Raw genomic sequence first — 13,344 nt, forward strand, 5'->3', positions numbered from 1 at the left:
AATAAAATAATAAAATAATAAAATTAATTAATGTAAAATTTAATTATATATATTTTAAATATAAATATGAAAAAATAAAATAAAAGGCTTTTTTTTGGGTGAAATTGTGCACCCCCCTAGAGCATCTTGCACCCCTAGCATTTGCCTGTACTGCCTATACAGCGGGCCGGCAAGTCTTAATAGTCTTTATTTTTTCTATACTATTTGGCTTTTCCTTTAAATATTCCCAAGCTTTTCGATTGAAGGCTTTCTTAAGAGTAAGTAATCCACAGATTTGCGTTGTTTATCATCTAATCTAAAATTGGGAGGAAGCCGTTTGTAATTGACTTATTTTTTGTTGTTTATATTGCTTATCGTTTCAAAAAAAATCCCTTCATTCCATATAATATCTACAGTAGAAGTTATGTATTTCTGCCATTAGCACAGAAATGTTCATATGTATATATACATATGAGCAGAGAGAGAGACAAAGGAGAGAGAGAAATGCTCAGGAAACAGAGGGGAAGTAATATTTAGTGGATATGGTATATGGGTGGAGTGGAGCTTGAACTGAAACCCCCTGGGCTTCGCTTTACTTCAACACAGCATCTCAGTCCTGAAGGTAATTTAGTAAAAAATATTCTCGAGTTTGAATTCTCTTACTCTGTCAAAATTGCAGTACACATAATTTGGCATATTAAAAGCAAAAATCCTTATCATCACTTAACATTTTGTAGATTTACATTGAATATCTGGCCATGCAGCTGTCACGCTTATCTTTTGTGGATGACCCTAAGTGGGTCTCCAGCTAAGTGCACTACAAAGGGCCCTGGCCAGTGATTTAAGTCCTGTTACATGGTTGCGGAGGCCTGGGGGCTGCTCTGGTGCCATCTTATTACTTTCGACATTCTGCTATGCTCACTGGACCTCAGCTGGCTCAAAGCACTGGCACAGGTTAAACAATAAGATGAACAGCAAGCCTGATCTAATGTAGAAAGAAAATCCCCAAAGAACCGAGCACTGTTCAGAATGAGGGACTTATTTTGTAGTTACAATAACAAGATATCAGCTTGCCATTCTTATTTGGATTGATTCCACTCAGTTATACTCCTGTGAACAACTAAAAGCTTCTGCCTCCTTGCCTCGCCTCTCTTCTAGTTTCCTTTCCTCTTTGTTGGTTTGCAATCTACCCGTCTGTCCTGCGTTGCCTGTGATCTGGAGGGTGAATGATGTGTAGAAGGTACAGGGCTTCAGGCCTTTTCTGCTTCAAAGGACTTTGCTGGGATTTTGTGTGTGTGTGTGTGTGTGTGTGTGTGTGTGTGTGTGTGTGTGTGTGTGTGTGTGTGTGTGTGTGTGTGTGCATGCTTGCGTGCACGTGGAATAAGCTTTAGCAAAACAACCAGACACAATTCTATGAGTCTAGTTGTGTTCTTGTCGTTCCTGTTGACTGTTATTGGAAGGAGACAGTGAAGGGTGAATGGAGGAGAGGGACAGAAGCCATTTGGATACAGTTTAAAGTGCCAAAGAGCTGTTTAAACACTCAGGGGGACACACATGTTCCACATGTTCGATTTGCAAGCCATGACTACACAAAACACACATACATACACACATATATGTGTTATATATATATATATATATATATATATATATATATATATATATTTCTCAAATGAGGACAACACCACAATAGTGTGCAGGCCAATTTCCCCTATAGATAGATAGATAGACAGATAGACAGACAGACAGTATAAGAATGTTACAGTTTTTATGGTTTTATAATATGAGGGTATATTAGGGTGTTGGTTCGCTCCATTTGAATTGAAGTGCATTCGTCCAGTTATAATTGACACTCTAATTCCAACAGATTCTGGCATTGTAGTTATATTTTTGGTTGTGTTGTGTTGGTGAGTTTTATTCTGAAATTATATTTGGACTGAGGGGGAGATTGGTTGTGCTTGTATCTATGTCTAGGCTTGGCATTATGTGAATGTTCACATTTGGGTGCATGCAATATATGTGTGTGTATATGTGTAGTGTTGTGTCGTGGTTTTATGTAGTGTATTTGTGTGTGTTCGAGTTGAGGAATCAGACCGCAAGCACTTTTACTGTTTGACCTGTCTAAAGGGCCTGGACCCACAATGCAGTGCTCTCATTATTCATTCTCCTTAGTCTGCAGTGCTGGGAGCGAATTTATCAAAACAAAATCTAAAGTATCCCGCTGCGCTGCTTTATCTCTCCGAGGCTCTTTAGTATGTGGGCCCTTCGCAGGTTTTTTCGTTTGGTGTAACATCACACAGTGGTATGACATCTAAATACAGTTGCACAATGCACACTGTCTTTACTTTATTATACAAGATCAAAGTCAATGAAATGAGATGTTTATTTGGGAAGGGACAATGTACATTAATCAACAGTCGAAACAAATGTAAATGTCCCCAAGTTAGCTAAGAAGCTAGTTTCCATCTGTAGTCCCTTTGCCTGATGATGCTAGGCATCCTAGGATAATAAAATAGTAAAAAAAAATTTAAAAATGGGGCGTCAGGGTAGCTTAGCAGTCTATGCCATTGCTTACCAACACGAGGATCACCAGATTGATTCCCCGTGTTATCTTCAGCTTGGTCGGATGTCCCTACAGACACAATTGGCCGTGTCTGCGGGTGGGAAGCCAGATGTGGGTATGTGTCCTGGTCACCGCACTAACGCCTCCTCTGGTCGGTCGGGGTGCCTGTTCGGGGGGGGCGGGGCTGGGGGGAATAGCGTGATCCTCCCACACATTATGTCCCCCTGGTAAAACGCCTCACTGTCAAGTGAAAAGAAGCGGCTGGCGACTCCACATGTATCAGAGGAGGTATGTGGTAATCTGCAGCCCTCCCCGGATCGGCAGAGGGGGTGGAGCAGTGACCGGGTTGGCTCAGGATAGTGGGGTAATTGGCCAGGTACAATTGGGGAGAAAAGGGGGGAAAATCCAAAAAATAAATAAATACATACATACATAAATAAACATACAACATAGTTATACAATACAATAACAACAAGAGCAAACAACCAAGAAAATATATACAGAATATGCAAATAATGTAGAAAAAGATATAGCCCAACATAATCTTTAATGTTGTTTTCATCACTGAAGAATACTGTGCACATTAATCTCTGGAGACAATGAATGGAGAAACAAACACAATTAGGTGGGAGCAAGACAGAAGTGGTAGAGGGATGGAGAGATGTAACAGGTGTAGAAGGTGTGAATAGTCAGCAGTGAAGGTCAAGAAAAGTAGATAAATAAGCACTGAGAAATCAAGAGCTTAATCCTTAGAAAGAGAAAGGGCAGGCCCTCATTGTTGCAGGAGCAGTTTGATATGTCTTGAACTCAGTTTTTCTTCAGATTTGTCCTACTTTTTATCCCAACACTGAGTCAGTCTCAATTCCACACACACATGCGCTCACACACACACACACACACACACACACACACACACACACACAGCAAATACACGTGCATGTACATAATATGGAGAAAACAGAAGGTTTAACTCACACTCACACGCTTACGTGTACACTATGCATACACACATTCATAAGCATAACCATACACACTTACATATAGTACCTATACCCATAAATATGCACATACACATCAGAACATAACAATTGAGAGGACTCTAATATATTGAATTTATTTGTAGAGAGAGTAAGTTGTAGAAATGCAGAAAGAGGGGAGACAGCAGGGATGGAGAGACTGCGGAGTATCCCTGAGGCCAGAGCTCATTTTGTTTTCAGAGAGGGGAAGAAGTGTTGAGGCAAAATATGGAAGCAAGGCAAGCTAAAGAAAGCACGGATACCCCTGACCTGAGCTAGTATACAGTCACCTCTATTCCTGAATAGTGGAGACTCACACCTCTGTTAGTTTCTGACATTTATTAGGCTGACTTTTACCATGCATCATTACCCAGCAATTTACTCCCTGTGTCTCCGTTTTCTTAAATTTTAGTATGAGCTGGGGCATCCGGGTGGCGTAGCAGTCTATTCTGTTGCCTACCAACATGGGGCTTGCCGGTTTGAATGCCCATGTTACCTCTGGCTTGCTCAGGCATCCCTACAGACACAATTGGCCATGTCTGCGGGTCAGAAGCCGGATGTGGGTATGTGTCCTGGTCGCTGCACTAGCGTCTCCTCTGGTCAGTCTGGGCACCTGTTCGGGGGGAGGGGGAACTGGGGGGAATAGCGTGATCCTTCCACGTGGTACCTCCCCCTGGTGAAACTCCTCACTGTCAGGTGAAAAGAAGCGGCTGGCGACTCCACATGTATCGGAGGAGGCGTGTGGTAGTCTGCAGCCCTCCCCGGACCGGCAGAGGGGGTAGAGCAGCGACCGTGATAGCTCAGAAGAGTGGGGTGATTGGCCAAGTACAATTGGGGAGAAAAAGAGAGGGGGGAAAAAAGGCAAATGAACTGACTTTTGACTCTTGATATCTTGTAATCAAACCACAAAGCAAGACTAATCATAATGTAAATGTATTTATGTTTAATATTAACGTCAACCTGACCTAAACTTTATGTGATCATCACACCGAAGGCCACATTTCGAAACCTAAGCTGACCAGAGATGAATAAAAAAAGAAAAGAAAGAATTATCTGTGACAGTTGAAGTGTCATGGAGGCTTTTTGGTTATATTTATATTGCTTCACAGGGGCTTGGGTTTCACCCCAGCCTGTTTTATGGAGATGGCATGGGGACTCTAAATTGCAAAAATAAATGTATGTGTATGTATGTGTGTGTATGGGCACTAAAAGGGACAGGAGACCTGTCCTGGGCGTGAATGAATGAATGAATGAATGTGATGATCCAATTTTGGCATGGAACTGTTTTAATTTTGTACAGAAAGTAAAATTTATGTGTTGGATTTGTTAAATATATATCTTCTTTTTCACTATTTGCGACTTGCTTTTTAAAGTATTTTTCACAGCGTACCTATCCTGTGTCAACATCTCATCTGCATTTCCTGTAATCATAACAGTGTGAAGCTGTTTCATCTTAAATGTCATTTGAATTTCTGTTCACTTCGTTAAATAATTTTCCCTGCCTAAAATGTCTGTTAATTACATGTCATTATGTGGATGTGGTCACAAAATGCAGTTGGGTGATGGAAATGTGAGAGGCTGCCCATGCTCTCACACAAGTCCTTTATAAACACATCCGTCTCACACTTGTGATTACTGTCACTGCAAGCAATAATGTGGCAAGTTTGATTGTGCAGAATTACCCTCATGTAATCAAAGTGACATTAACTAAATTAATGCGTGCTCCACCTGTTTCCTCTTGAATGTGTGCATGTGTGTCTTTGTGTTTACTAATTCTTTAGCATCTCTTCCTTTTCCATGTCATTATTCAGAATATCCACTAACATAATTAAAATTAATTTGTCACTCCCTCTCTCTCATGCTTTCTCATGAAGGAAGTGGAGGTTTGTATGCCTGTTTATCCTGTGTTTGCTTTGTCCTACATATGGTTTTGAATGCTCTAATAAACTAAAAGATAATCAACTCTTTCCATTTTAGGAGCCAGGAACATGGACTCCATCGAAACCGTTTGACCAAGGTGGGTCTGCATGTGTTTAAGAGAGAGTGTCATGTTTGTGGCTGTATTGATGGTTTGATGCATTCGGAAAAAAAAAACCAAATGATGGATTTACTTAGAAATGTCATACCAAATGGTTCCATTCAACTGTGTTAAGTAACTTCTAAGAAACTTTATTTTGTACTCAAGGAATTAGAAGTTACTTAACATAGTTGCCTGGAACTACTTGACAAAACAGTTTTAAATAAATCCAACATTTATTTTGTGTGTGTGTGTGTGTGTGTGTGTGTGTGTGTGCGTGCGTGCGTGCGTGCGTGCGCGCGTGCGTGCGCGCGTGCGTGCGTGTGTAGCAGTGTTCAGCCTCTCTGTTTTGGAGAGACCACTTTGAAATTAAATGGCTATACTAGATCCAAGTACTAAAACACTATGTGCTGAAATCTTTAATGTGGTGTAGCAATAGGACATGACCTAAACAGGAATCTCCTGAATGTCCGCTTGATTGAAAGACGTTGTTATTTTAGAGTAATGTACTTAGTAAGACCCTGCTTACTACCAATTTTCAAGAATAAGGGTGATGTGCAGAGCTGGAGTAACTACAGAGGTATAAAGTTGATCAGCCACAGCATGAAGATTTGGGAAAGAGTAATAGAAGCTAGGTTAAGAGGGGAGGTGATGATCAGCGAGCAGCAGTATGGTTTCATGCCACGAAAGAGCACCACAGACGTGATGTTTGCTTTGAGAATGTTGATTGAGAAGTACAGAGAAGGCCAGAGGGAGTTACATTGTGTCTTTGTGGATTTAGAGAAAGAAAAAAATCACTTCTATGCATCCTATGCATTGTCTTCGTGCACTGCCTGTTGACACTTATGTCCTATTGGACTTGAACCTAGTTTTTTGGCACTTACTTGCATTGTTGTCTCCTGACTAGATCCTTGCTTGTGTTGTATTAACTCTCAGATGTACACGTTGCTTTGGATAAAAGCGTCTGCTTAATGAAATTGTAACATTGTAACATATGACAGGGTGCCGAGAGAGGAGGTATGGTATTGTATGAGGAAGATGAATGTGGCAGGGAAGTATGTGGGAGTGGGGCAGGATATGTATGCAGGCAGTGTGACAGTGGTGAGGTGTGCATTTGGAATAATGGATGGGTTCAAAGTGGAGGTGGGATTACACCAAGGATCGGCTCTGAGCCCTTTCTTATTTGCAATGGTAATGGACAGGTTGACGGACGAGATCAGGTAGGAGTCTGTAAGTGGACTGTGATGTTTGTGAATGACATTGTGATCTGTAATGAGAATAGGGTGCAGGTTGAGGGGAACCTTGAGAGGGATGCACTGGAGAACAGAGGAATAAAAGTCAGTAGCAGCAAGACAGACTATATATGCATGAACAGGAGGGAAGACAGTGGAATGGTGAGGATACAAGCAGTAGAGGTGACGAAGGCATATGAGTTTAAATACTTGGGGTCACCTGTTCAAAGTAACAGGGAGTGCAGAAGAGAGGTGAAGAAGAGAGTGCAGGCAAGGTGGAGTGGGTGGAGAAGAGCATCAGGAGTGATTTAAGACAGAAGGGTACCAGCAAGAGTTAAAGTGAAGGCTTACAAGATGGTAGTGAGACCAGCTATGTTATATGGTTTGGAGACAGTGGCAGTGGTGAAAAGACAGGAGGTGGAGTTGGAGGTGGCAGAGTTGAAGTTGCTAAGATTTTTGTTGGGCATGCCAAAGAAGGACAGGATTAAGAATGATTATATTAGAGGGACAGCTCAGGTTGGATGGTTTGGAGACAAAGCAAGAGAGACAAGATTGAGATAGTTTGGACATGTGTGGAGGAGAGATGCTGGGTATATTGGGAGAAGGATGCTGAATATGGAGCTGCCAGAGAAGAGGAAAAGAGGAAGACCAAAGGAAGTTTATGGATGTGGTGAGGGAGGACATGCAGGTGGCTGGTGTGACAGAGGAAGATGCAGAAGACAGGAAGAAATGGAAATAGATGATCTGCTGTGGCGACCCTTAACGGGAGCAGCCAAAAGTAGTAGTAGTAGTAGTAGTAATAGTAGTAGTAGTAGTGGTAGTAATAGTAGTAGTAGTAGTAGTTGATCGCATAAACTTTGTTAAAGTGAAAATGGACAGAAATCAAAACAGAAATCTTACAAAAAAACTCTTTAAAGAATAAAACCTAGAAAATCAAAAATAGCAAAAGCAAAAAGGAATTCAGGAAAAAATAAACTGCCTCTCATAAGGCTCTAATTTAGGCTAATCTTCAGAGATCTCTGGCTAATAGTACACAGCACTGTCTCTGACCTCCGTGGACCCCAGTATCAAGGTAATGCAAAAAAGGGTCTTTTCCAACCTTTTAAAAGCCTCCTGCATTTATCTGTTCCCTTGACCAGAGCCGAGCTGTCTCTTTCAACTTAGTTCAGTCATGATCAGCTCAGAAAAGATAGAGACAAAGCAGTGGCAGTTGCTGTCCAAAGATATAAACCAATACACTTCTTCAGACATGAGACCAGGGCAAGCAGCAAGGCGGAGGGCAAATGCAGTCCCAGTCATACTGCAAGATACCATATCTCCCTGTGTCAGTTACACATTTCTTCAGGTCAGCTATGAACCCTGCCCACCATAGGGACTCACTGACTGCCCCAGCATATGCTGCACATTCTGCTGCCAGCATTTGCTAAAATTTGTTGTACTTTACTAAGTTGAATACAAATATACACTCACCGGCCACTTTATTAGGCACACCCGTCCAACTGCTCGTTAACGTACATTTCTAATCAGCCAATCACATGGCAGCAACTCAATGCATTTAGGCATGTAGACATGGTCAAGACGATCTGCTGCAGTTCAAACCGAGCATCAGAATGGGGAAGAAAGGTGATTTAAGTGACTTTGAATGTGGCATGGTTGTTGGTGCCAGACGGGCTGGTCTGAGTATTTCAGAAACTGCTGATCTACTGGGATTTTCACGCACAACCATCTCTAGGGTTTACAGAGAATGGTCCGAAAAAGAGAAAATATCCAGTGAGTGGCAGTTCTGTGGGCGAAAATGCCTTGTTGATGCCAGAGGTCAGAGGAGAATGGCCAGACCGGTTCGAGCTGATAGAAAGGCACAGTAACTCAAATAACCACTCATTACAACTGAGGTATGCAGAAGAGCATCTCTGAACGCACAACACGTCGAACCTTGAGGCAGATGGGCTACAGCAGCAGAAGACCACACCGGGTGCCACTCCTGTCAGCTAAGAACAGGAAACTGAGGCTACAATTCGCACAGGCTCACCAAAATTGGATAATAGAAGATTGGAAAAACGTTGCCTGGTCTGATGAGTCTCGATTTCTGCTGCGACATTCGGATGGTAGGGTCAGAATTTGGCGTCAACAACATGAAAGCATGGATCCATCCTGCCTTGTATCAACGGTTCAGGCTGGTGGTGGTGGTGTAATGGTGTGGGAGATATTTTCTTGGAACACTTTGGGCCCCTTAGTACCAATTGAGCATCATGTCAATGCCACAGCCTACCTGAGTATTGTTGCTGACCATGTCCATCCCTTTATGACCACAGTGTTCCCATCTTCTGATGGCTACTTCCAGCAGGATAACGCGCCATGTCATAAAGCTCGAATCATCTCAGACTGGTTTCTTGAACATGACAATGAGTTCACTGTACTCAAATGGCCTCCACAGTCACCAGATCTCAATCCAATAGAGCACCTTTGGGATGTGGTGGACCGGGAGATTCGCATCATGGATGTGCAGCCGACAAATCTGCAGCAACTGCGTGATGCTATCATGTCAATATGGACCAAACTCTCTGAGGAATGTTTCCAGTACCTTGTTGAATCTATGCCACGAAGGATTAAGGCAGTTCTGAAGGCAAAAGGGGGTCCAACCCGGTACTAGCAAGGTGTACCTAATAAAGTGGCCAGTGAGTGTATGTCAGACATGGCATTCAGCCACTAAGAACTTTTTAGGCAGCAACAGATGAACAATTCAGTTGTCAGTATTTCATTAATTTCCAGAGTAGTCTCAGGCTCCAGTTCTCTCTGTCTGCTCAAATACACTCTTATAAAAATGCAGAGGGGTGAAGTGGGCACAAGGGTGTTAAACTGACCATCTGTGTCAGCTGTGACTCCCTGCCACGCAATCATGAAGGTCTCAGTAACGAGAATGATTAATACTACACTGATGAGTCAAAACATTATGACCACTCACAGGTGAACCAAATAGCATTGATCATCTCCAAACAAAGGTACATATCAAGATCTGGGTAGATTAGATAGTAAGTGAACAATCAGTTGTCATTGTCAACGTGTTGGATGCAGGAGAAATGGGCAGGAGTAAATACCTGAGTGACTTTGACAAGGGCCAAATTGTTATGGCCAGGTGACTGGGTCAGAGCATTTCTGAATCGGCAAGGCTTGTGGGGTGTTCCTGGTCAGCAGTGGCGAGTACCTACCAACAGTGGTCCAAGGATGGACAAACCACAAACCGGCAACAGGTTATTGGGTTCTCAAGGCTCATCGATGCACAACCACAACAAAGGCTATCCCATCTGGTCCAAACTAACAGAAGGTTTACTGTGGCACAAGTCACAGTAAATTTTAATAATGATTACTGGAGGAATGAATGTGTCACAACACACAGTGCATAGCACCCTGCTGCATATGGGACTGTGTAGCCGCAGACTGGTCAGAGTGCCCATGATGACCCCAGTCCATCATAGAAAGTGTGCCTACAGTGGGCACACGAGCATCGGAACTGTACCTTCGAACAGTGGAAGAAGCTCACCTGGTCCAATGAGTCCCATTCTCTTTTAGATCACATGGATGGCCATGTACGTATGTGCGCACCATTTACCTTGGGAGTGATAGCACCAGAATGAACTGGGGGAAGACATCAAGCCGGTGGAGGGTGTATGATCCATTGGACAATGTTCTGCTGGGAAACCCTGGGTCCGGCCATTCATGTGGACTTCAATTTGACACATACCGCCTACCTAAACAGTGTTGTAGAGCAGGTACACCCCGTCATGGTAATGGTATTCCCTGATGGCAGTGGCCTCTTTCAGCAGGATAATGTGTGCTGCCACACTGCACACATTGTTCAGGAACGGTTTAAGGAACATGTTGAAGTGTTCAAGGTGTTGTTCTGGCCTCCAAATTCTCCAGATCTCAATCTGATGGAGCACCTGTGGGGTGTGCTGGACCAACAAGTCCCATCCACGGTGGCTCCACCCCACAATTTACAGGACTTGAGGGATCTGCTGCTAATGTTTTGGTGCCAGATACAGGACACTTTCAGGGGTCTTGTAGAGTCCATACCTCAGCAGGCTGGCGCTGATTTGGCAGCACAGAGGGCCAACCACATATTAGGCAGATGGTGATAATATTTTGACTCATCAGTGTATACTGTAATGCATCTCTCCAGGTTTTTTATAAAATGTTTTCCCCTTTAAATCCGTATGCTTCTGCCATGACAGTTCATCTATTGCCTTAGGACTCAGACCCGTAACATTATACGGTACATCATATGGTTCTGTTGACATGTGGAGACCCACCACTCATGGACCTATGGCCAATTGAGGGTCCTGATATATAATTAATGTCAAAATCAGCATTCAAGGAAGTGATGAACTTCTCATGCTCGATGTACAGCTTTGGGATTACCAATGCTAACTCCTTTGCATGTAGCTAATTGTTTAACTCATTGAACAGCATAATGGGAACAGGATAAGAGGGTATTAAGTGCAAGGTGGCAAAGGGCACTGGAACTGCTTTCTTCAAATGCTCACATACATACACACACATGAACACATGACTGCACATATAAAGGTGAACAGTTTGCAGAAATTTTCAAGAGAGATTTTGCTTATATGGTCTCCATACAAACCTGTGCATGTGTGATTGTTTGTTTGTGTGCATGTCTGTATGAGCATGTAGTGTACAGTATATATTGTGCATGTTGTTATGCTGCTGTCCCTAATTCCCATTGCATTGGCCTGTTGGAAGAGGACACTCACTTTCAAAATAGGACAGTTTTTATGTGCTTTCTTCACCATTCATCACTCCTTTACATCCCATTTTATTTATAGAAACTGAGGAGTTTGTTCAGAAAAATACACAAACACCATGACAGGAGCACGTTCACACTCATTTGCTGTAGCCCCAGGTAACAAGATCACCGTCACACAAAAACACACATACTCAGCGAGTGTGTGCATGTGCACATGCATGCAGATAGACACAAACACACACGCGTGTCAGGGAAACAATAGCGTTAGACTGTGCGTTGGAGGATGGAGGCAGGATAATCTACCAAAGCTGCTCAGGGATTACTGTAAGACTCTTTAGAGCAAAGATCGTTCACAAACTGTCCTCATGTCAGTTGAAAGCTCAGCCTTTGGATATGACCGAACGCTGACTAGGAGTCAGGTACCTTGTGGAGATCAGCCGTGATCACATCCTCGGCCAAAGATTTGGGTCTAAAATCAGCTCTCACTTGGAAAAACCAGATATGGCTCTGGACTGTTGGCTCAGTCAGAGGATTTTTCTATAATAGGACACACCAAACATGAGGACAGATCCAAGGTCAGATGTAGGCTTTCTAATCATCTCAAACTGTTTTCATGTGACAAGGTACTTGAAAGTATGACAGGTGTGAATACAGAGAAATAGAAAAGAACACCCACACACACACACACACACACACACACACACACACTTGATAGTGTTTTTTAAGCATGATCGCTGACTGTCCTTGGGCTTACTAAATTTTAGTGAAAGGTTTTTTTCTTTGCCAACTGTTGTCGGTGACATACATTCTGCTTCATAAAGAGACCCTATTAAAGTCAAGCACCAACAGGCAGATAGGCACATACATAAACTCTGTGACAATGCATGGTATATCGCACAACGATGTTCTCATGTTATTTTCTTTATGCACTCTAGACCTAGATCCAGCCAAAGACCCTTGTCTGAAGATCAAATGCAGTCGCCACAAGGTGTGTGTATCTGAGGATTACAAGACTGCTACCTGTGTCAGCCAGAGGAGTGTAAGGTGGGTTACAGAAACACAAACACACACACGCACACGCACACGTTAGTTCAATAACTACGACGACAACTGTACGTTTTTCAAGACTTTACTCAAACTTGCGCACGACAAAAACAACGACTGCCTCCACACTTCCTCATTCCGAACAATACAAGTCATTCGCACATGCGCAGTGGAAACATAGCACATAACAACACACACACACATATACCATGTCACCATATACTTGTGGGGACCCTTCATTGACTATATTCATTCCTTAGCCCTTAACTCTAACCTTAGCCATCATAACTACATGCCTAACTGTAACCTAATCCTAACTCTAATTTAATAATTCTAACCTAATTCTGACCAAGTCCTAACCCTAAAATAGACCGTTTTCCTCTCGGGGGACCAAAAAAATGTCCCCACAAGGTAGGTGGTTTCAGATTTTTCTATCTTAATTGGGGGGGGGGGGCAGATTTTTCTATCCTAGTGGGGGGAGGGGAGTCCCCTTAGGATATAAAGATTAGGATAGAAAGGCCTGTTACTCACACACACACACCCACATGCATATGTACAAACACGGGTGGTTACATTTTCTGACTTTTTTTTTTGTAGTGACAGCACCAACACGGGGATCTCTGGTTCAAATCCCCATGTTACCTCTGGCTTGGGCATGTCTGCGGGTGGGAAGCCGGATGTGTGTATGTGTCCTGGTCACTGCACTAGTGCCTCCTCTGGTCAGTCTGGGC

General features: G+C 42.9%; 1 protein-coding gene across 2 annotated transcripts in view; it reads left to right on the forward strand.

Annotated features, from left to right (window-relative positions):
- Positions 1-13,344, forward strand: part of spock3 (SPARC (osteonectin), cwcv and kazal like domains proteoglycan 3) — a 36,244-nt gene that overhangs the window by 6,434 nt on the left and 16,466 nt on the right. For both annotated transcript variants that reach the window (XM_056279611.1, XM_056279610.1), the window contains 2 exons: positions 5,536-5,575; positions 12,505-12,613. In XM_056279611.1, the coding sequence (XP_056135586.1) occupies positions 5,536-5,575; positions 12,505-12,613 (149 nt within the window). The remainder of the gene's footprint in view (positions 1-5,535; positions 5,576-12,504; positions 12,614-13,344) is intronic.

Source organism: Lampris incognitus, chromosome 5 (assembly GCF_029633865.1).
Source record: "Lampris incognitus isolate fLamInc1 chromosome 5, fLamInc1.hap2, whole genome shotgun sequence".
Taxonomy (NCBI): Eukaryota; Metazoa; Chordata; class Actinopteri; order Lampriformes; family Lampridae; genus Lampris; species Lampris incognitus.